General features: G+C 37.6%; 1 protein-coding gene across 1 annotated transcript in view; it reads left to right on the top strand.

Moving 5' to 3' along the window:
* Positions 1-23531, top strand: part of DOCK4 (dedicator of cytokinesis 4) — a 418723-nt gene that overhangs the window by 182997 nt on the left and 212195 nt on the right. The window contains exons 2-6 of the mRNA XM_036897350.2: positions 9481-9564; positions 12056-12096; positions 14219-14274; positions 18210-18306; positions 22929-23077. Of these exons, the coding sequence (XP_036753245.2) occupies positions 9481-9564; positions 12056-12096; positions 14219-14274; positions 18210-18306; positions 22929-23077 (427 nt within the window). The remainder of the gene's footprint in view (positions 1-9480; positions 9565-12055; positions 12097-14218; positions 14275-18209; positions 18307-22928; positions 23078-23531) is intronic.

Raw genomic sequence — 23531 nt, 5'->3', positions numbered from 1 at the left:
TGTTGTGTGTGGAAAATTAATGACTAGAGATAAAACAGGACTGAATATTAGGTTGGAGAGAATGTTAGAAGAGGGTCGCCTGGCCTCTCCCCATTTTGGGGTGGCTGTGAGTCACTCTGGTGTGGGGTGGAGAAGGCAGAGATGGTTTGGGTCTGGTGTACCACTTCAGTTCTCCTGTGCTGTTCTGTGACTTTGAGTATTTAGTACTTAGATAAATCATTAAAAAAAAAGACACAGCAGGGTATAACAGATTATTTTATCTTATGGCAAAAAAAAACCCCCAAAGTCAGGAAATTTAATCCTGTGTTTCAAAAATTCTTTTAAATAATAATTTTCATATAACCACTTTGCATTGTAAAAAGGCACATTATATAGCTACATTGTGTGCATGTGTGTATATCCTGCTATTGCCCTTTCCCCAACAACTGTTCTTCAAAGATACATACAGTACCCATAAATGTTTAAACCAAATATGTGGTGATAGATTTAATATGTTTGCTTGGAAAATGGTATTTCATTCTTAATAAAAATTTTCCCTTGGATCATGGGGAAAGCAATGATTGTTTTCTGCTACTTCATTCCACTCTGTGACATGAAGGCTAGCTATGTGGTAATGTTCACCTCCTGAGCTCTCTGTTCTCCCTCAGACAAATAATGCACTGTTGAGGCAGAGTAAATGTTACAGGCCAAATATCCTGCCCTTCCCATCTCTGCCTTAGCATTTTAGGAAAATCCCTCTTAACTCCATTACTTTTCTTACCGGGGTTTCATTTACCAAAGATATTCTTTCTGTTTTATCCGAGAAAGCTGTAGTATCAGCTTTTTTTCCCTCTCAAGTGGCTGAGCCTGAATCTGTTTAAGTTTAACTTGTTAATAATGATTTCTAAGAAACTGTAATAACCAAGACTTTTTGACTTACTGTTGTAAATGGAAACCTGTTTTTGCCCATGACAGATTCAGGTGTAGCCTCCAAATTTCCAGTTAGTAATGATGATGAAAAAAATAATTTTACATATTTACTTACAATTAAAGGCTTACAAATTCAGTTCTTTTTCATTTGCTTGATCCTCATGACTTCCCTGTGAGGTAGGCCAGGCAGGTGATGTCATCCCAGGCTAGCAAATGGAAGGATTCAAAGACCACATGGGTCCTAATGGTTCTTAAGTAGTTGGAGCTAAGCCCCAGGCCTCCATCTCTCTGTTTAACATTGTCTCTCTTTCCTAAGTGCTGGGATGCTTTCGAGAAAATTGTTTAAACTTTGTCTCTTCCAAAATATTCCCCTTGGCTGGCATCTGTCCAAAACCATAACCTCTATTGTAGTAAGTTGTTTTTGTAAGTTCTGATAGGCAGATGCAATAATTAGTTCAGAGTTTTATTGTTTGACCTTCAGTTGTTCTTGTAGGCACTTAGGAAAGTGCCTTTGCTTTTGTAACATTAAACCCAAGGTGAAGAATATGTTTATGATTCTGGAGAATAAAACTGGTTCATTTACTGCCATAGTGACAATGTCTTCAAACCAATCTTAATGTGGAGTAATTCCTTCCTGCTGTTGTTAATTCATTTCTTTGCTTCTCTCCTCCATTTTTTCTCTATCTCTAAAATGGGAATAGAAACACCTACATCATAGAAGATGAGAATAATAAAGAACTTAGCAAAAGCCTTAACATTAAATAGTAATGTAATTATGTTACTGTCCTTCTTCCTTGTGAGTAAATCTGGCAAGAAGTATGAATGGGTAAAGCTTTAAAGCTTGTAGCATGTTGGGCTTTCCAGAAAACCAACTGGGAGATGGAGATTAGCTTGCAAGATAGTTCTCAGGGAATGCTTTTGGGGTTCACACCTGTGCAAGGGGGAGTGGGTTGAAGGAGAAGTTAACCTGTGATGCAGGCCCAATGACAGCTTTAGTCCCTTGAGCTGGAGTGGCCCTTCAGAGCTGTGCTGAGTTGTAGCCTAGCCCTCATCCTCCCACCCAGTCAGTCACTGGATGCACACCACCCTTCAGAAGGGGGCATGACCTTGGGCAAAGCAGCTCTCTTCAGCTGAGGCAAGCCCAGAAGGGGACTGGCAGCCATTGTCTGCTTGCCCTAATGCTCTTAGCAGCTGGGAGAAGAGGCCATCCATTTCTGAAGGGGGACTTGGTATTGTGACACCCACCATGCTCTCTGTTTCCCTTGAGTCCACATGGCAGTGGTTCAAGCAGAATGAAGGCCTGCAATCCCTGAATGAGTTTTGCTCCTAACAGGGCAGCAATTTATTTTCAGGGGTACTTAGGAAATGCCAGGAATGAATACATTTTATTCAGTACGTTTCTGATTTTTCAAACACTTAGGCCAGAAGGGAATCATGTGACAGGTCTCAAAGCCTGGCCATGCTAACTGTAGCATGTGAATGGAATCTCATCTGTAGGTGTGCATACATTTGTGCTTCTCAGGTGTGCCTGCAAGGTGTGTGAGGCCTGTGGGCTCAGCCCATTACCAGAATGGAGGCAGACCCCAAACACATGGCAAGCGTGAGGATGAGAAGGTGGAGTACATCATCTCTTGGATTATCCTAGTGAGTTCATGTTCAACATCAGAGCAGCGTTCAGGAGCTTCCACCCATCACCCTCTCCCACGTTTCCTTAGAATCTTTAAAAAATCATTTTGTTCTGCCTGTTCCCCAAGTCCTGCTGTCATATTGATCACCAGGCAGGAGTCCCTTGAAGTTAGGAATGACCCCTTTGTTTTTAACGTCCTCTTGTGGAGCAGAAGGATAGAAGGAGGCAGAGGAGAAAAACAGTTCTGTTCTAAGTGTAGTATCAGTAGAAATCTCCAAGTGACCTTTGTCATTCCTTAAGACATCTCTAAAAAGGAAGTGTCTGAGACAATTAAATTGGTTTTCCCCAACATGTTTTATCTTTCCCTACAGGAGGATTTTGTACATGTGCAGGGGAAGTGATTCCTTGTTCTCATCTCCCACAATTCACCATTTCATTAAATAAAGTCCCTGGAGAGAATATTTTCTTCTTAATCCCCTTTTCCTTTTCTGTTTATTTCCCAGCTCTTTTCCAAGTTCCTTAGAAATCCTACCTGTTTTTCCCCTTTTCCACTTGTGCCCTCCCCACCAAATGATACTCAACAAAAGCTGATAAAACTAAGAAGCCAGAGCCAAATGTGCAGTGTGAAATGAATATGGCCATAGTGAAGAGCCAGCTTTAAACGTGCTCTGGGAAAGGGTTCTTCAGGCTGCACACGGGTCAGTGCCTGCTTCGCCACCGCCTCCTTGCGGTAACAGTGATCAAGCACCGGCGTTCAAGGTTTTACAACCATGAATGTAAAAATGTTCAAGTTCTGATGCAGCCATAGCACATTTTTTATTGCAAAAAACAGCAATATTTTCGTATTAAATAGGCTTCTATGGAATAATCTCATAACTTGAGAACCACAGCACCACGTTCTGTGTCTTAAATAGTCAGCCTGCAAGTGACCTTTCAGACTACACCCTGTTCATTAGGTGGACATCCGTTTATTGAAAGATGAAGCCAAACTTCAGGCTTTGAGAGATGAGTTTCTTTCATTTGTGTCACAAGGGACAAAGCGTTTTCATTACTTTCTTTCTACATTATGTTCCATTCATCTTCAATTGTCAGCCCATAAAGGGCAAGGGCAGCATTTGCCAGGCTGGTGTTGAACTGTGGCAAGTAGAGTCATTGTAAATATAATTTTGACAGTGACGGTGAAGAATATGTTGTCTGAGACGTAGACGTACATGATTGACTTATACTAGTTTTTTATGATTTGTTTCTATTTTTGCTTATAAAAGTCATGGAACTCTAATTGAGTTTCTGTGTACTAAGTTTAAAGGTTTTAAAATATGAATTTGTTCTTTGCATGAACAAACAATATTATTGAAACTGAGAAATAGTTCTGTACTTCACAGCATGATTGTGCTTTCTTTTTACTTTTTTCATAGAAAGTACTTTTGAGTGTATGTAAGGATATTCAGCATAGCCATTTAAGTTTTAATAAACTGTCCATAGGTATTAAACTGATATAATTTTATCAAGGAATGGTGATAGGCAGCTATTTGTGATATGATTTCAAGATGGTTTTGCTCTACATTTGACACCTTTAGCTTATGTATATATTTTTAAAGGACTTGCATTTTGTTAATCCAAGTACATTTTTACATACTAGCAAATGGGCAGAGATCAACACAGTATCATATAGTAGTTTTTATGTGCTGTTTGAAATTACATACCAGGGTTTTTACGACCGAAGCAGAAGTATTGGACCTTTATATTTTCAGCTCTATTCAGGGCTCATTCTCTGTGACCTTTTCTGAAACTACTACAGTTGTTCAGTTTATAAGAAAAAAAAGAAAAGGAAGTGAAGGGATTAAGACAGTGTGTGGTTATGTTGAGCAAACCCGAATATTATTGGGGAAAAATGCCCCTGGAAAGTGGACAATGAGGACTTTCTTATAAAGACATAGCTACTTGACAGTAACTGGGGACAAAAAGGATTTTCAACTATAGACTTGTTTCAAGGAAAAACGCTTGGAGGAACTTAAAGGGATTTGGTTAGGAAGTTGTAATCAGACTAGATCTAAAATTAACAAATACTTTAAGTGCATTTGATGGACATGTAAATTGAGGTTTCATAAATGCCTGTGTTCTCTTTGAATTTTTGCTTTGCTAAACCAGTTTTCCTTAGTTGATATATAACATACTACCACTAGTAAACATGAGCCAATCATGTTTTCGAATCTTTTACTCTTTTGCCTACAACTGTCTTCCCCTTTCAAATAACCTGAAGCATAGATAGCATAGCATTCATCCATCTGTTCATGAGTTCAGTACACCAGCAATTGGAGTTACTTGTATAACTCGGAGATTGAAAATGGCTTGTCATTTTGAGAGTAAAGATCAAAGTCCTGCCTTGAACCATATCCTGAAAAAGTGTCACTTTCCACTATGATCTGCAAGTCAATGCTTACTTCCAGGTGTTTCTGGTTATGACAGGTGCCTCTGACATTCTTGGAGTCCATTAAAACCTCGGTACCTTTTCGGTGGCTTCATTCATTCATTCTATATGTTCATTCTCCATTCATACACTCAACACTCATATACTGGGTCTTGTAGATGAATTAGAAATAGTTCATGTTCTAAGTAGAAAGATATAGGTAAATAAAGTGCTATAAGTGTGGTCAGAGTGTCCTTCGTGCACAGATGAAAGAGTAATTGATTCCATCTGGGCCAAAGGATGAGGAAAGGAAAGGATAGCATCAGGAAGTCAAAAGCTAGACTTCGAACTAAGGCCACTTTGCCAGCTCCTAGTATACAAGGAGTGAGAGGGACAACCCTCCCTCCCACACCAAAAAATAATATGTGTAAAGTCACTGAGGCCTACAAGAAAGCTTTGTGGAGAATTTGGATATGGCTGAGCATAGGTCACCTCATCTAGCTCCTTTGTTTTATAGAAGAGACAACTGTAGCCTGGAAAGATTGAAGAATTTATTAGCCTTCCTTTAAAGTTATCAACTATTCTACAGCTGAAGAGTAAAATCAGAATTCACACACATAGACTGCTTAGGTAAGAAATGAGATGATACAGTTATGACTCAAACTATCTCCAAAGTTTTAAACAGCTCCTCTGACAGAATGAATTTTCACAGGTGATGTAGTTTGGTTCTTAGATTTTTGAGTGCCTTCTCAAAATAGTATTGCCAATAATAAAGGAACCTGACTGACTAAGACCGGAAGTTTTAGCAGTAATGGCCACATCCTCTGTGATCATTTGCTGAGCTCAGATTGAGTTCCAAGCTCTGCAGTGAATTGGGTATACAATTGGGAGCTAAAACCAACGCAGTCGTTGCATTCATGGAACTTAACAGTGTCTTGCCAGCGACATTCACAAAACTTGCACCAGTGAGGGATATGTGGTTGACTGGTTCGTTGCTGTGGGGTGAGGAGGGCATCAGAGCAGGTGGTCCTGACAAGTGACTACTGAAATGATACCTGTAGGATGAATATGGTTTAACTTGGCAAAGAAGGAGAGGAACATTATTCCTTGCAAGGATTCAACAATCATTCACAAACTCCTGTGTGGGAGGTTATATAGTGAGCAAGGTATTGATAGAAGGTCCATGAGCCCAGAGTACAGAAAGTCAAGATTGAGAAGGACAAGTGTCACAGGCTGCATTACTGATATTTATATTATTCTGAGAGAGTTGATATATTTAGGAGGAGGATGACATCATCAGATGTGCATTTTGTAAAGACCTGCTTAACTGTTGTCTGAGAAGTGGATTGGAGAGGTACCTGAGTATTTGAATACAGATCTATTAGAAGAGTCTAGAGAAGGCCAGACAAGAGGTGATAGCAGAGCTTGGGGAGTTGTGGGAGTAGAGATTTCAAGGACAGGATGGCTTTGGAAGATACTTAGGAGGTAAGATAATTGTGGTGTGGGTATGTGGTTGAGGGGACAAGTGAATGACCTGGTTTCTGGCTTAGATGGGCAGTGCTAGCATTCAACAGAACTGGGAACAATGAAAGAGGATCTAGTGTGGAGACACCTAAGGATATGTGAGCTAAATGGCAGCATGAAATAAGAGGAAAACAACTAAGGTCGTTAAGCTGTTGTTATACAATACTATATGATATATTTTTTCACCTTTTGCTTTAATATGAAGGAAATTGAACCTAATAAAAGGAATGCAAAATTCTTCCTGATGCCACATACAACAACAAATAAGAACCTTAAGCACAAAGATGACAGAATCGAAGCATCCTGGACATTGTGTTGAGGAAGGACAGCCGTGTGGCAGGAAGACCTCCCGAGGATTTTGGTGTGGCCCAGTTGAGGGATATGGAGAATGTCTAGGAACAGGATAAAGTAGGACTAAGAATATAATACTAACATTTTAGAGTCAGTAGTTGGGAGAGAGAAAATAGCTTAGATTTGGTCGAGGACTAAAGGGAAATAAAGAGCTCATTTGGAGGAACACTAAGTTTTAGGTGCTTAGACACCTGACTAGAGAGGCACAAGTGGGAAGTCTGTGTCAGATGTTTAGGGCATAGATCAGGATGGGAGAGATGTGTCAGCAGGTGATTCCAGAAATCTTGGCACTCTCTCCAGATAGGGAGACTATATGGATAGAAAAGAAAAGGTACAGTTTAAATAGTTGAGATACTTATTCAGTGACTCGACTATACCAGACACTCTAGTAAATTATTTCTGATAGGTGCATTTGTTTAATCCTCCATTACCTTTTGCAGTTCCTTTATTGGCACCCTCATTTGCCTGAGAGGTTAGCATCTTGACTAAATTCATGTGACTTATAAATGGTAGGGTCTGGATTCAAATCCATGTCTCACGATGCCAAGTTTGATGTTATTTTCCTACACTCCAGCCTTCATTTATGCTTCAGAATCTTGAGGATTGAATGCAGGATGACACCAACATTGAAGAAAAGGGCTAAGAGAAGAAGGCCTACAGAGGAAGGCTGGAACGTGTGTGAGAGATGCAGTAGAACACTCAGGCGAGGATAGACGCCTGGAGGTGATGGGCATTTGCTCACCGTCGGGAAACTAGTGACTCAGTAGAGCAGTTTCAGATCAGTGGATGCTAGATTGTGTGGGCTGCAGCATGAAGGGAGGGTGAAGTGAAATCCTTGAATGGTCCTGCTCTGTTTAAGAAGATGAGGGTGTTAGGTGGGCACCCGCAGTGGAGGAGGTTTTCGTGGCAGCCTTGGGAGTTACAAAGGCATTCTTGAGTGGAAAGAACTGTATGTTAGGCTGCGGTAGGGGTCCAGGGGCTTAGATATCTAAGTGAAGCATCAGTAGTGTGGTGTTGAGCCACTGGGGTTTTGAGAGATTAAGGTAACTTCATGAGTTTAGAAAGGCAGTTCTGCTTGCAAGCATGTTTTGAAGGCTTTTAATTGCAATCAATCTGTTGTTCAGTTATTGATTGCTTGGGAGAAGAGTTCTCTGAAAGTTATTTGAAATAATCTGTGGAGATATACAGACCCCTGATGATTTTTTTGAGCAAACATGATCTAGCATACAATGTAAGGCCATCTGGTATTTATGGTCAAAGTTAGAAAATGACATCATGAATTAGTGCTTGTCTAAAATGTTCTAACTTGGTTACTCTACAGTTATTTTCATCCATCTCATATACTTTGGCTTATGTTTTCTCTCCAATGTTTTGATCTCTGCTGTTAATTTTGTTTTGAGATCATGAAAAGGCTTTAGATTTCTCTAAAAACCTAATACTTTTTTGTCTATTTTGATTTTAGACAGATTCATGTGTTCCTTCAGGCTTTTAAAGTATATTCACAACAGAACCAATAGTTTATCTTGGGGCTTGAGGTTGTATTTAAATCTCACTCTCTGAGACAGAATTATAAAATTCACTTCCAAAATTTTGATCTTTTAAAAATTATGTAGTTTAAGCATTTACTATCATTTTCCTTTGATGTGAATTGCAAATTGATTTCAGCACACATAGTGTTTATCAGCAGATGTCTCTTTTCTTGTCATGTTTTGAGGTGCATTTTCTTTATTTCTCTATCTCGGCCTCCTGTCTAACTCAAGCGTTCCTATCCTGGGGAGAGTCACTGTGCTTCATTCTCTCTATAGTTGCCTGGGGTTGACTCCTCAATTTGCCCTGAGATGACTAACCTATATACACTCTCTAGTATTACATCCTAGTCCTTCCCAGCCCTTTGAAATGTTTCAGAAGCCAGTTAATCTATAACTGCAAGGTAAGGCTAAATGGTGGTGCTCCCAACTCTTCCCTACGCCCAGTTCCATTTGGTATGAGAGCTAAGGCATGTGGGGATTGTCATGGTGACTGTGAGTCCTAGGGAAGGGGTCCAGTCATTACTAAATAAAATGTCACCACTGATTATTACACAAGGAGGCTGCTTTTATGTCACATATTGGTCCAGGTCCTGGGAACATAACAAATAGATGCAGTCCCTTCTTTTGAGGAGCTTAGAGTCTAGGGGAAAAGAAATCTTCAAATAACATAACAGAAATGTTAAGTCAAGCTTGATATAAAGGAAGACATATATTCCTCATTTATTATTGAGTATTTTTCGAGTAACTGCTCTAGGCCAGGCACCCAGATCCAGAGTGAAATCAGCAGTGAACAGGAGGGGCATGGCTGCCATCAGAGCTCTCCAGCCAGTATCTTTTTTCACATACAGCATTGAGCAATATCCTTGGTATTTAATACATTATTTGAGTAAATTCCACATCTGTGAAATTCATATTTGTAATACTTATTTGACCAGGAAGTTAACAAAGTATAAACTGAAGGATTGACTCTTTCAAAAGTACATAAAATTAAAATATCACAGCAGGTTCCAGCTATCAAAGCATACTTCCTATTTATGTTCATTTTTCCTAGTCAGTAACATTTACTAGTAAGCAATATAACTGGCTGTAACTGATAGGATCACCTTCATAGATTCTCTATCATTTTTTTACAGTTATTGCCAGTTTTCGAGGAACCGTTCCCTATGGCCTGTCATTGGAAATTGGAGATACAGTTCAAATCCTGGAGAAGTGTGATGGTAAGTGGGCTAGTGGTGATTGTAGGAACAACTTCCTCAACATTGACAGTTTGTACAGTTTACAAATTCTGTCCATTACTTTATTAATCTCTGGAATTTGTCCAGTAGTCCCAGCAAGCCATTTTTGATAAAACTTGTTTATTGCATATTAGTGTTTGACTTATGGGAGGGTATAAGATACTTCTGGAAAGTATTTTTAAGCTTATTAAATTTTCCCTAGTATTATTTCCTTATACTGCTTACTAGATACCAACGAAACTCCAAGATTAGGTAACTGAATGTCTTGGGGAGAATTCCTACCCAGGCCAGTTCTTCTAGTCCTGCAACTTTCTCCCACCAGCCCAGATTTACTAAAATTATTCAATGTATATGAGATGCAAGTGGAATATATTATATGGACTTTATGATTATTAATTTAGGTAGCAGGAAATTCATTAAATCAAGATAACCTAATATATCTTCAAATGTTTCCACTCCTGTTCCAAAAACATCCTTAAATTCTAATATTTAAAAAGATCCCAGATGAAATGACTACTTTTTTCTTGTTAAAAAATGACCACATTTTAAGGACTCATTGGTATATCCCAAAGTATCCATTTTCCTCCTAAAATGTTGTCAATACTAGGAATTAATAAATGATATCATTCCATCGTTTCAAGATTCATTATTGATTAGATTGTATTCCCTAAAACAGAACTATTAAATTTAGTTACAGTCTGGCGTTAACAATAGTAGTAATTGGGGGTGTTTATTCTGTCTATTTTAAATAATACCTTAAAAAAAATAAGGTTTTCCATGTCATTGCCAGATGGATTTTTGTCTATTTCTACTTTATATACAGGTAAATATAACATCTGCTTTGAATTGCTGTGTGAAAATGGGCTCTATACCTAATGGGAGCTGTTTTACAATCTAAAAACCTTTCTGTATGGTATAATTGGACAGGGACCTTTATGATATTTTTGCAATTCTCAAAAAGTTTTGGTTTTTCTGTTAGAGTGATTGTGTAAGAATGGGCATATTTTCTGGATACATCTTTAAGGGATCTAAAAACTCCTGAGAGACGGAGATTCCAATTGTCAATTTGTTCTGTTGTCTTCAGGCTGATTTTAAGAGTGTTAGGGATCATACTTTATGATATATCCTTTTAAGAAAAATTATGAGGAACAAAAATATTTAAATACAAAGCTCAAATATTTCTTTTTAAAAATTCAGTTTAAAAAATCCAGTTCAATAGAACATTTGTTACATGGTAAAATAATTTTTTACCAGTAAAGAAAAAGTTTTTATACTTGAATAAACTACAAGTTGAAAATAATTTACTTATGGCGGCTACATATAAACCTTATACAACTGACCCTTGAACAATGTAGGAACTGGAGGCACCGACCCTCACATGCAGTTGAAATCTGCATATAATTTTTGACTTACCAAAACTTACCAATAGCCTATTGATCAGAAGCCTTACCAATATCATAAATAGTTAGCAGTTATTTTGTGTTACATGTATTAGTTATATATATATATATATATATATATATATATATATATATATATATCCTTACAATACAGCAAACTAGAGAAAAGTAAATGTTCTCTCAAAATTTTGCAGATTTCAAGAAAGTTTTCCAATATATTTATTGAAAAAAATTCACACATAAATAGACCCTCACAGTTCAAACCTGTGTTGTTCAAGAATCAAGTGTATATTCATATATTCATATGCATGCTGTATTTGTTTTAAACTATGAAAAGATATATTCCCTCTTAAGGATATGTTTCCTCTAACCTACTTAACAAGGTTAAGATAACAGTCTTAACCTTGAGAGTTGCTCAAAGGTTAAGTAATAGGTATTCTACAGAATAAAAATTCTGGTGAACTCAGTTGGTAGGACATTGGACTGAAGAAAGAGTGCCCATTAATTCTCTTAGTGGATGAGACATGGTTTCACCTTTTCTATGCTATCAAACTCATCTAACAAAAGGTGGGCTAAAGGTTATGCAAATTCACTACATGAATCTTTACTATCTTTGTTGGTAGAGTCTGGGCTTTGTTGTCAGGCAAAGAGAAATTGGAAATGTGTTAAATCTTGTGCAGATTCTTGAATTTCCCTTGGACGTAGTGTAAGTAGCCTTTTGTAAAATGGGGAGTAACTATGATCAGAGATGTCAACTAATTTGCCCAAGATTAAATAATCTAGGAAGTAGCAAAACCAGAATTTAAACCCAATGCTCTGATTCCAAAGCCTTTACCCCTATTATCCATGTTTCTGTATTTTATATAAATTTCCAATACAGTCTTATTAATACTTAAACTAGTGCTCACTTGAGCTAAAATATAGCCTAATCCAAGCCCCCACCTCATTTGTACCTAGAATATTTACATGTAGGGTAATAGTCCATCAGCAAAGGACATTAATTTGTAATCATTTCTGTTTTTAAAAATGTTACAGTGGTTTATCTAAATATGACCATGATTATTTCTCCACAGGGTGGTACAGAGGATTTGCCTTAAAAAACCCAAATATCAAGGTAAAAAGTATTACTTCTAAGCATAATTATGCAATTTTTTTAAAGTTATTTTACTTTATTTCATTATACAGTAGAAATTACAGTGGGTACTCTTAGTTGAAATGCCAGATGAAAGTACACAATTTCATAATTTTGGAAATTCCTTTGAACTTGGATTATAGTTAAGACATGCTACTCAAATTATAATCCTTATGGAGCTCTTGAAATTTGCACTGGGAAGACCTTAATAAGCTCATTATACATAGATAAAATCTTTCTGAAGTCTTAGTTTCATAGCAAAATTAAAATTCAGGCAAGGGAACTATGTATTCCAAAAGAAATATTGAATGGAAGTATTTAATCTTCAAGTTTTCTGTGCTCTCATTTGTAAAATATTGTTGTGGAGAAACAAGTTTATTTTTACAGCATGTTAAGAGTTCCTTTGAGTTTCGGTAGCTAAAACATGGGAAAGCCGTATTATAAAGAGCTCACCGTTCTTACCCTTCCAGATAGAAACTTGCAGTCATTATCCTTTATATATTACTATAAAATCTTGGGAATTATGTTAGGAAGTACTATGAATTTTGTTTCACCTTTCATTTGTATGGCTTATGATTTTGACACTAATCCTTACTAATATCTATGTTTTTCTGCTTTATTCTAATTTTCTCAGCTTTCATCCATATTTGCCACATTCTAATATTCTCATATATCATGTTCAGTTTTTGGTTTTAATTCTGGCTTTATTAGGATTGTAGATAAGAAATTGTATCATTTCTTACTCTCAAAATATAATGTAAGTAATCTAACCTTTTTTACCCGCCTTTCTGCTTAAATATAGCCTTTTCTGGATCATCCAGTTGTGTTTATTTACTTTATTTAATTTTTTTTAGGTCATCCTAGAGGAGATCCTCAGGGACAAAAGAGTATACACATTCAAATTTTCAGAAACACTTTAGCCCTCATTTAAAGTTACTTTTGGACATCTGCAAGGCACATGAAATATAATTTCAGTATTTAATTATTCATTTAGAACATGTTTGAGAAAAAAATTTATTATCACTTATTTTATTTCTGTCACTCTTCCAACAAACCTCAAGCCTGACTTTTCCTTATTAATTATAATTTCTCTATTTATTAATCCAGCCATTTTGAGGTAAATTTAAATTTTGAAGAAATGTATTTTTTGATCTCCAAGTTCACAGTGGTTATTTTTTAGTGTATGTTTTAAAATTAGACACATGAGTGCTTTGGAGAAGAGAAAATGAATAACCACTGAAACATATCTATTTACTACTGTAGTATGTATAGAATTTGCTTATTAAATTTTATGTTATGTGCGAATCTACAGTGGTAATGTATTCAAATGACATTTGTTTTCCTAAATATTTAATTGAATATCTCATTTGATTATATGTCAAAAATCACTCAGGGCATATATTATCATTTAATGGGCAAGAAAATTGTGCTCATTTTTTTAATGTTGTTTCTTTCAATTTCTCACTTAGAACAAAGGAACAATTTCCTTGTCCTGTCTCTTCCCTACAAGAAAAAGCTAATCAAAAGCTTTAAGCTAGTGTGACTTCTTTGTTTTAATTTTTGTTCCATGAGAATGGCAGCCTGGTGATTAATTTCTGCTGTGTTTTCAGCAAAAGATTTTCCATAACACATAATATACATATTGTCTTCAAGTTCACAGTGGTTATTTTTTACTGTATGTTTTAAAATAGACACATGAGTGCTTTGGAGAAGAGAAAATGAATAACCCCTGAAACAAGCAAAAAAACCAATCCTCTTTCAAAGCTATGCAATATTTTTTTAAAAAAATTCTTGTTCAGTGTAACACACTGTTATACAGAATTCCTGAGAATTCTTAAATTTTATTTTTATAAAGAATATATTTTGGGGGGAGATTTAATTTTTGATTATTTTAGAGAATCTCTGACTTTGTGAACTAGTGAATAGTAGAAAATACAAGGAATGCATCCAAGTTACAATAGATTTTACTTATAGAATGTGGTAGAGATATTGTTTTGTCTTGTTCCTTATATTGTTGTGGTTGTATGGCTGTGTCTTATACATATGACTTAGGAAACCAATTTTGCCTTAACAGCTAGCACTATAACCTTGTCTTCTCTTCCAGGGTATCTTTCCTTCCAGCTTTGTTCACTTGAAAAATGCCTGTGTAAAGAACAAAGGGTAAGAAATGAATTTTATTAATAGTTGGAGGATTTTCACAGAACCATTGCTTATTTAAGAATTTGAAAGGCTTAGTAATTGTCTTAAGAAATGGACTATAGAAGATAATGCTATGGTCTCTGTTGTTTGATGAAAGTAGATTACACCGAGGTTATTGGAGAAAATGAAACACACTGCATCTACACGTGCTGGACAACAGTAGGATCGGGGACCCTGGAGGGCTCTCATCGCTCGCCCATGGGGCAGTCAGCCTAATCTTAAGCAGAAGATGTTGGTTCTTTCTGGTTTCCCACTAGGTAGAGAAGTGGCAGTCAGACCCACTGAGTGCTGAGGCATTTCTCCAGCCCCAGGAATTTCCTACATTCGCCATTAATTATAAGTAGCCAAGACTGTCATTTTCTAATTGGTGGTAACACTATATCCTGTGCAACTCCTTCACAGAGCCACTCTTCTATTTTAGGAAACAAAATTTCTGGCGTTTTGTTTGTTTGAGTTCATTGACCACCTAGGATTTTTCATACATTAAGAAAGTTTTTCCTAGGATTTTTCATACATTTAAGAAGTTTTTCCAGTCTATTTCCAAAAGGACTTTAAAGCAGATATCAGAATAACAGTCATTCAAATAAAGAATCACAGGCTAAACAGTAGAACTTGCTTATTTAAGTGCTTCACGTGAGCAGACCATTCATTATAAGTGGGTTCATGAATTTGGGCCCAAACATTTGATGCTGATGTCACAAGGGCTATGCATTGGATCACTCAGTAATTTTCATTTTATAATGAAAGAAAGTATTAATACAGATTCAGCCATAAAAATTATATTTTCCTCAGAAAACAGAAAACAGCTATTTATTTGAACTATTACAGCACATTTTAAAGCATAGTAAATGACATTTTAAAACTTGGATATTACCAAAAAAGTTCCAAGGATACTCTTTAAATGGAGAATTCCTATATCCACTCTCTCTAAAAAGGCAGGGTATGAAGTCTTCAGTGAAATGATTCCTGCAGGTAGCTGAGAGTCTATGGCATAAGTACTCAGTGTCTTCCCTGTATGGATAAAACTTTGAGAGTCTAGGAGATCCTTATACTGTATGTGTTAATGTCAGCTACTTTAAGCAATATTATCATTATTAGTAGCAGTAATTATGTGCAACTGTAGATTAAAAACACAGTAATTCTAATACTAATAAGACACTACTACCACTCTTTTAATAAGTGTGTGTCCTTCAAAAGTGTCATGTTGCTGTAATCCACAGAGTTATGAGCGCTTTTGGAGTGCTCACTCTAGGCCAGGTTTGACACTGTCCATCGCCGCTCAAGTAAACCAGAGAATGCTCCAGCCACAGGCTTCCTCTTTGTTCTGGCCTCTCTGCCTTAGGGTCCTGAGCTCGGCAATGGGGAGACCCCGAGGTCTCTACCCTGACCTTTAACATGTTCACCTGGGTGCACCTGTGCCACCAGTCCTGTTTGCTGCTTTTGCCCCAAGCCCAGCCCTGTCCCTCCAACTCTCCAGAGCAAAGGGCCACCCAGCCCTCAACTTACACTCTCACCAAGAAGGGAAAAGAGAGGATGCTGGCAAAGATGATGTCAAACATCACTCCACCAGGAGAAAGTTCTGCTTTTCAAAGCGGATTGGGGTGGTGCATAATTTTAATTAATATAAGGACCTTCTTTTATTTATTTTTGTTCTAGTCAGTAACTAGTACATATCTGACCCCCTATCTGACCCCCTTTCCTGAGCCTGAGGAAGTTTAAATATCGGTAAAGTTGTCTCAGAACTTCACTGGATAAGTTTTAAATCTTGGTTGTGGGTACCCTGCCTGATACAGGGTATGATGAGCTTTATACAGCAGGAGAACCCTGGGAGATAGGACCAAACCTGATTTTCTAAAAAAAGTTATTGGAATTGATTGAGACCCTACATCCTAGAACTCTCAACTGGGAGAAAAACTTTAAGCTGAAAACATTTGAGGACATGTATTACCAGATGATTGCTTTCCCAGAGAGGAACTTCTTTGGAATTTTGATGTTACCTGTCTTATTTTAAGGGGATTAGCAGCCTGATAACCCACCAGGATGAAATAGCTACAAAGTACATCTCAAAATAACTGAACAAAATATAATTTCAGAGGCAACTATGTATGACTATTTGAACATTGATTTTAACCTTGATATAATTAAGGAGGAAACAGCTGCCTCACCTAAAATGGCAATTTTGTGCTTCTAAAAATTTACATTTTGGTTGAACAAACCCCAAATCAACTTTCTAGAGACTGAATTGCCTTTATGTTCTTTCCTAGGTCTTCAGAGCAATGTAGGACTGATGGGAGTCCTCAAATTAAATCATAGTTTGTGAACAGGGAGGCCACTTCTGTATTGTTGAGTTCTTGCATGAGGGCATGTCACTGTTAAAATGTTAAGTAGGTTGTTGAGTCTTCCTGGAAATTCACTGTTCCTGCTCCTTTCTTGACCTTGTTGCATCGATCATTCTATAATCTGTCTCCAAATGGCCATATTTAAATTACAACCGCTGCTTCAACAGCAAAATAAGTGTACTACCATTTGAAAATGTCATATGTAGGCTTGATAAAAGGCTCTATATATGTCACAGTACTTATGTTACTGTTTACCTATATTTCTAGTTTTAAATCTCAGTTTTACATTTTCAGCTGTGTTTAAGCTTTGGAAAGAAGAAAAATATTTACAGAGCAAGTAATTTAGTAGCAGTGTAAATTAAGATGAGGCTCTGTTGGTGAAGAAATCAAGGCGAGATTTTACTTTTCATACTTGCTGTCAAGAAGGCTACACAAGACAGTTATACGCTTTGGACATAACATCAAAAAGAGGAACTGCAGAGCAATTATTAGCCTCATACTAAGAACTAATTTATCTCTTGATCATCTAGACAACCTGGTTAAGTGTCTAATATGCTGTTATCTTCTACAAATTGGATGTTGTCCTTAAAAAAAATTTACTCAAATAAAGAAAACAGTCCCCATCGGTAGAATTGGTAGCATCCTTTGAGAAACTGTAGTCATAATAGCGACTTAACCATTTTAACCTGCACATGAACTGAAAGAATTTGAAAAAGAAATTAGAGATGAAGAAAACCGTTACTGTATGTCAAAGATAGACACAGAGGACAAATTAAATCTAGTTTTTTTTAACCCCTCCCTCTTCTTATGTATCTTTTCAACATCAGGACCACTGTACACACCCCACTAGATGTTGGTATGAATATTTTTCCCAGTATACTTTCTAACTTTTAGAGAAGAAATAGTAAGAATATATTAACCTAAACATAGAGGGGAGAATTTTGCAATGGGTTTTCAAACACCTGTGATGTCAAAAAGCTCTGAGTACATTCTATGATATATGATAACATTGATAATAGTACAAATGGTTACATTTGCAGATAATAAAATGAAGTGTTAATAAAGTTGAGTGTTCAATCATTACCTCGGTGTATAGTTACCTATAACACTAACTCAGTTTAGGTGTTTGCAGCCATAATATCTGGATTATTGAATAAGCCTGTCACTTCCTATGAGTCCTATAGTCATGATGTTTGAAAGGCAAAACGTCATCTCAGTTTATGTAGCCAGGGAACTTCATGTTACAGATGAGGGCTTTGGATTCAGAGAGGTTAAGTGGTTGCAGCTCAGTGGTCAGTCTGTGGCTGGAGCAGAACTCATCTTATACTGTTGCTTTTCTACCACCTGCTCGCACTCGACCTGAAGGAGGTGGTCTGTCATTTTGGTGTGGTACTGCCATAAACCACAGAGCATTCCTCACACATCCTCATCATTGTCTGTAGAACCAGAACTGACTAGGTGGCTTCCTTTCCTGGTGCATCTTTTAGAGGATTTAAAAGAAAATTGTTGTCTATGATACTTCCATGTATACTTTGTTTTTCTTTTTTAATTTCACAGACAATTTGAAATGGTTATTCCCACTGAAGACTCTGTTATCACAGAAATGACATCAACATTAAGAGACTGGGGAACCATGTGGAAACAACTCTACGTGGTAAGTGACTTTTTAATAGCATCATTTTTCAGGTAGAGAATTGTTTTAGGAGACCTGAACAAGAGTAAGCATCGACTAATATTTAAGCACTTGCTCCAGTCATGAGAACTCCTCTGGGAGTTGGGGATACAGAGCTTATGTCATGTTGTAATATGTATGTCCACCAAGCTTGGATTTTTTTAGTTCTTTTTCAAGCTTCAGGAATATAAAAGATAATTTTTCTGGCATCTAATCAAATAGGATGGTTTACTGGTGCAAGACTCTATGATTGTTTTTAATTTTCAGGGAGAAATAAACTTATTTTTGATACAATTTGAGTATTGGTGGCATTTTATTATATTTATTATATTCTCATTCTTTATAAATGACCCAGGAAATGATAGACTACTTACTCAGAATCAATGAGGATATTCTAAATATATAGGAGAAATGAATGTTTCTTAAAAAGGGGGGGTCATCAATGCATTGGTGGTATGTTATGTATGTATGTACTTATTTACTTATTATAACTAACTACATCTATTGAGAGTCTACCACATTGCAAACCCTATAGGACACAATGACAGTGACCATCCCCAGCTTACAGATGAGGAAAGCTGGGTAGAGAGAGAAGTGCTTGCTGTAGGCCAAGTACTTGGAAAATGTCTGAGTTGGGATTCTGATGTGAATCTGGTACCCTCACTCTGAACCACTGTATATGCAGAAATTTGGGGGTGGTGAAGTTTTGGGAAAGACAGAGTGTTATCTTTTTTTATTTTCAGAGGCATTTATAGAACAGCTTAATCATTTGAATGGATGCATTCAAAATATAAAGGTGTACTTAGCCTGACAAAATGATTTGAAGCAGCCTGTCAAAGAGAAAATCCAAATTAGTATGGGACGTTGGCACAGAATGACAGTTTTCATTGTCTGTTACATGTAAAATGCAATAGGATATTTCACTGAGACAAGAAAATCTTAAAAATGAAAGCCCTTTGATGTTGGATTTCTCTGACTGTGCCCTCCTGGAGCTGCTGGCTTCAGGACTCAGCACAGAAATCCACAAGATGATCTTAGGTGAGATGCCAGAGCCCTATGTTTTGCTGGAATCGGGTAAATGCAGTCAAGATGCTCTGTACTGAGAGGCTATGAAGGAAATACTTCTCCTTTTTAGATTTTTTTAAAATTTATGTTTGAAAGAATATAAAATTGAAGTGTTATTTCACTTAAAATAGCATTGTGCATTCCACTAATGTGGAAAATGAAACTGTTTGAAATGTTCAAATCATTGCATCCCTAAAGACCCCTCATAAGAGTTATAAAAATAATGACACTGTAAGTGTCACCCATGAGTTAAGCCAGAGCACCGGCACTTTTCCTTTTATGTAGCTGCTTGTAGGTAGCAAAGTTGAATTTCTCTTGATCCTGCCTTATCTAGCTATTTTTATCTTTTGAGGTTGTGAGCATGTATTTTGCGGACATATTTCATTGTCTTGAAAATCTATGTGTTGTAAGCCCTAGGAGTAACCTTCTCACCTCCTAGTAATGGACTCAGAGAATTATTTAAACATTTCTCTGGGTCCTGGAATGGTAGTCAGCCATTTTGGAACAAATGTAAAGTTTAATTTGGAGATGCTAGATATTTTACCTTGAGACTGAGGCTGCTTGGTTACATTGGACCTTTTGGGTCCTTTTTTCCTGATATGTTTTGTGCCAGATGTTTTGATTCAAGTTCATCATGCTTGAGCATATTGGGGTGCTGTCCACATTCTTTTCCAGTAGTTTTAAGGTGTGTAGCTTCTCTACTGGAAGATGTTTGATGAAGGTAATAGTATTTTGTAGATTTTAAGCAGTATAGGGGATATACTTAATATAAGTAGAACTTTTAGCATAAAGCACATGGAAATTACTTGACATATGCTATTTGTTCTTTCTAATCACCTTGGTAAGAGCCTAAATAATGTTCTTTAAAATATCACTTAATAAAATATCAGTAACAGGACCACCAAAATCTTAGGACAAATAGAGCAGCCATATTTTACTAAATACTTTTATGCTGGCCTTTGGCTGGGTATTTTACATCCCTCTTCCCTAGGGCTCTGCCAGATTGTTTTTATTCTTGAATCTTATAAAAAATAACCAATCCAGGACCCTATGCTAATTGGTAAAGCCTCAGTCTAAATCTAGATCTGCTGCTCCAAAACCAGTTTGAGGTAAATGAAAGCTTACCTTTCTCTAAAATACTAAAATAGCCATAATTAGCTTTTTGCTACATTTCTGATACATTGTAAGAATTTTTAAATAATGTTTTATTCCAAGTGTTTAATACTATACCCTACCTTTTTCATTTAACATTAAATCAAAAACATTTTTTATATTTCTGAGTACTTTTTATAACTGTCTAATTTAAAAAATCTGGTTGTTAAAGAATCATCATCTATGACTTAGCTGTCAAACCAGGTATGTGCTGTTTTCATACATTAGTAGGCAGGTTTGCTGGTCAGGGCTGCAGTATGTCAGTGTCCCTGCCCCCCTTCCCTAAAGAGGAAGCTGACCAGCTACTTTTCATTTTATAAAGGATCCAGCTTCCTTCTCATTTCAGCCTTCTTTTAAACTTAAGTACTAGAGGGGAAATCATTAGAAAATCAAGCCCATCCTGCTAGACAACTGCAGAACACCTTCCCCAGGAGCAGAGCAGATGACTTCCACACTGTGGCAGTCAGTACAAGAGGAGGCTGGCTCTCTGCTTTGCTGCAAAAGATTTGGTTTATTTTATATTTCTTATGTAATTTCTTCGACTACAACAGACCTTTCTGACCACTGACTCTGTCAAGTTTTTCTTGATCTTACCTGCTTATTCTTTTATATGACCTAATATAGAACCTACCTCTCAAGATCCACAAAAAATACCTCCTGTAACTCAAGGTATTCATTCATTCATTCTCCCGCTGCTGGGCTGCCCAAGGCAGACCAAACCTTTGTGGCTGGGAGCTCACACAGGGTGGAGAACGCAGACACCGAGCAGTGGATTGCAGGAACATCACGTTACATGCCCTTGTGGCGACTTGCCTGGGACTGTAGAACATGAGCAAAGAGTGAGAAGAAATAGAATAACAGGCTCCAGAGAGTACTTTAGTAGTTGAGAGGAGAGCAAGATGATTTATATCTCTGAGGACCAGGAAAATGTCATGGAGAATGCTTCTTACTGTCCGGCCTGCACAGTAGGTAAAAATGCCTCAAGTCACCAAGTAAGAATAAAGCAAAAGACATATGACTACTTTTTAAAATAAAAAGTGTTGTGACTTGACCTTGATAATTCTGGTAGCTTATTGCTGTAGAAAACTATAGGTGAATGATAATCTCAATACTTTCATACCACTGTTCATGTCCTCTACTAATAATTTTTGTAGGAAGTAAAAGCATAGCTTCTGGTTACAGAAGATGATGAAGGGTAAATAAGGGTTTTTTGTCCTGAGTGTCTCTGTGTGAGAGATATCACCTTAAGTTTTTGTAAAGACACAATATTTGTAGAGGGCTTATTCTGCACCAAGCTTGTAACAATAATAGTAACAGCTGATACTTACATGATATTTATTCTAGGCCAGGCATTGGTCTCAATGTTTAAATATATTAACTCATCAATGCCTACAACTTTAACAGGTAGTTACTATGACATCCATTCTACAGATGAGTAAATATTTGGCTAATAAACTGCTAAAGGTTCTTCAGCCAGTAAGTGGAGAAATTGGATTGCAGGTCCAGGTATTTGACCCTTGAATCTGCTCTTCATTACTGTACTCTCCTGTTCTCTTTGCAAACTCTCTCTCTCTAGTCCATAAAACAACCTTATAGGAAGCTTGTACTCTCTCTGTTTTACAGATGATAAAACTCACTCCCCAAACCTATAAAACTAGTAAGTGGCAAAGCCAGGATTTGAAGCCAGGAGTTTAACCTGTCTTCTTTCCACTAAGCCACCTCACTTGATGAATTACACAGAAGAGTCTCTTGAATCTACATGAATGTTTAATAAGTAAGAAAGAACACACCATTTTTTAAAAGGCCTGAATACTGACCAGATAGTAGCAGCAAAAATCCGTCAGTTTGAGAGCCCTCTGTGTGCTCAGCTCATGATGGGAAATACAGTAAAGCATTAAGACCGACGTACAAGCAACAATTGAAAACTGGTATTTTCGGTTGAATTAGCCTCATTGCATGCAGCCATGGTTCAGAGAAGGGAGAAAGAATGTGAGTAGGAGTTGTCAGGGAAGATACCCGACAGAGGGGGAGGTTAGTAGAGTTTGGATAGAGCAAAGGAGGACTTGCTTTGGAAAGGGAGGTAGGGTTCGGGAGTGCCAGGTGTGGGCGCATGGTAAGGATGCTGGTAATGCAAGGTGTCTGTGTTGGGGAATCTGAGAAGGGAAGCTGGATTCTTGGACAGGAGACCACACTGTGAAACTGGATGAAAGCGTTCAGAGCAGGGTGTGTTTAAGAACATGGGGGGAGAGTTGGTCTGTGAAGGGCATCTGTCCAGAGTAGTGAGCACCTAGAGGGGAAGCAAGACTTGCCTCTCCCTTCCCTCTGTGGTTACCTCGCATTCAGAGTGGGGACTGACTACAGGATCTCCACGCTTGCCTGCTTCCTAGAGAAATGAAGGTGATCTCTTCCACCGGCTGTGGCACATCATGAATGAAATCCTGGATCTGCGGCGGCAGGTGCTGGTGGGCCATCTGACTCAGGACCGGATGAAAGACGTGAAGCGCCACATTACCGCCCGCCTGGACTGGGGCAATGAGTGAGTACCAGCCTCTGCAGGGATGGCCTCTGGTGGCGAAACCTGTAGGTGCGAGCCACTACGTGGTAGTATCTCCGCAGGACACCACATGGGGCTTTTCCAGTTTTTCCCTCTTGGGGCCTAGTGCGAACAGCCCCGGAGGGGGCTGAGGACCGCATCCTCTAGGGCTGGCACAGGCACTGGCATGTGCCTGTTCTCTGGTGCCCTGTGTCACCTGATTGTGTGCGTGTGCTCACCGAATATAAGGTGTTCACAGGGACCAATCAGATACGGCTTCTGCTAAAATAGGTAATATTTCCAAATAAGACATTAGGTTTAGCCATGTGTATTTGCCTTTAATACATACCACCACAGTGCGCTAATAGGTCACCAGAATAATCCAGAGGAAGACGCCAATACTAACAGCTTCTCTTAAGGGTCTTAGGGCAGGTGCACAGTGGAGTCCTTCATTATT

The sequence above is a fragment of the Manis pentadactyla genome, chromosome 7 (assembly GCF_030020395.1).
Source record: "Manis pentadactyla isolate mManPen7 chromosome 7, mManPen7.hap1, whole genome shotgun sequence".
Taxonomy (NCBI): domain Eukaryota; kingdom Metazoa; phylum Chordata; class Mammalia; order Pholidota; family Manidae; genus Manis; species Manis pentadactyla.
Note: the sequence above shows the minus strand (reverse complement) of the source record. Positions and strands in the feature narration are given on the sequence as shown.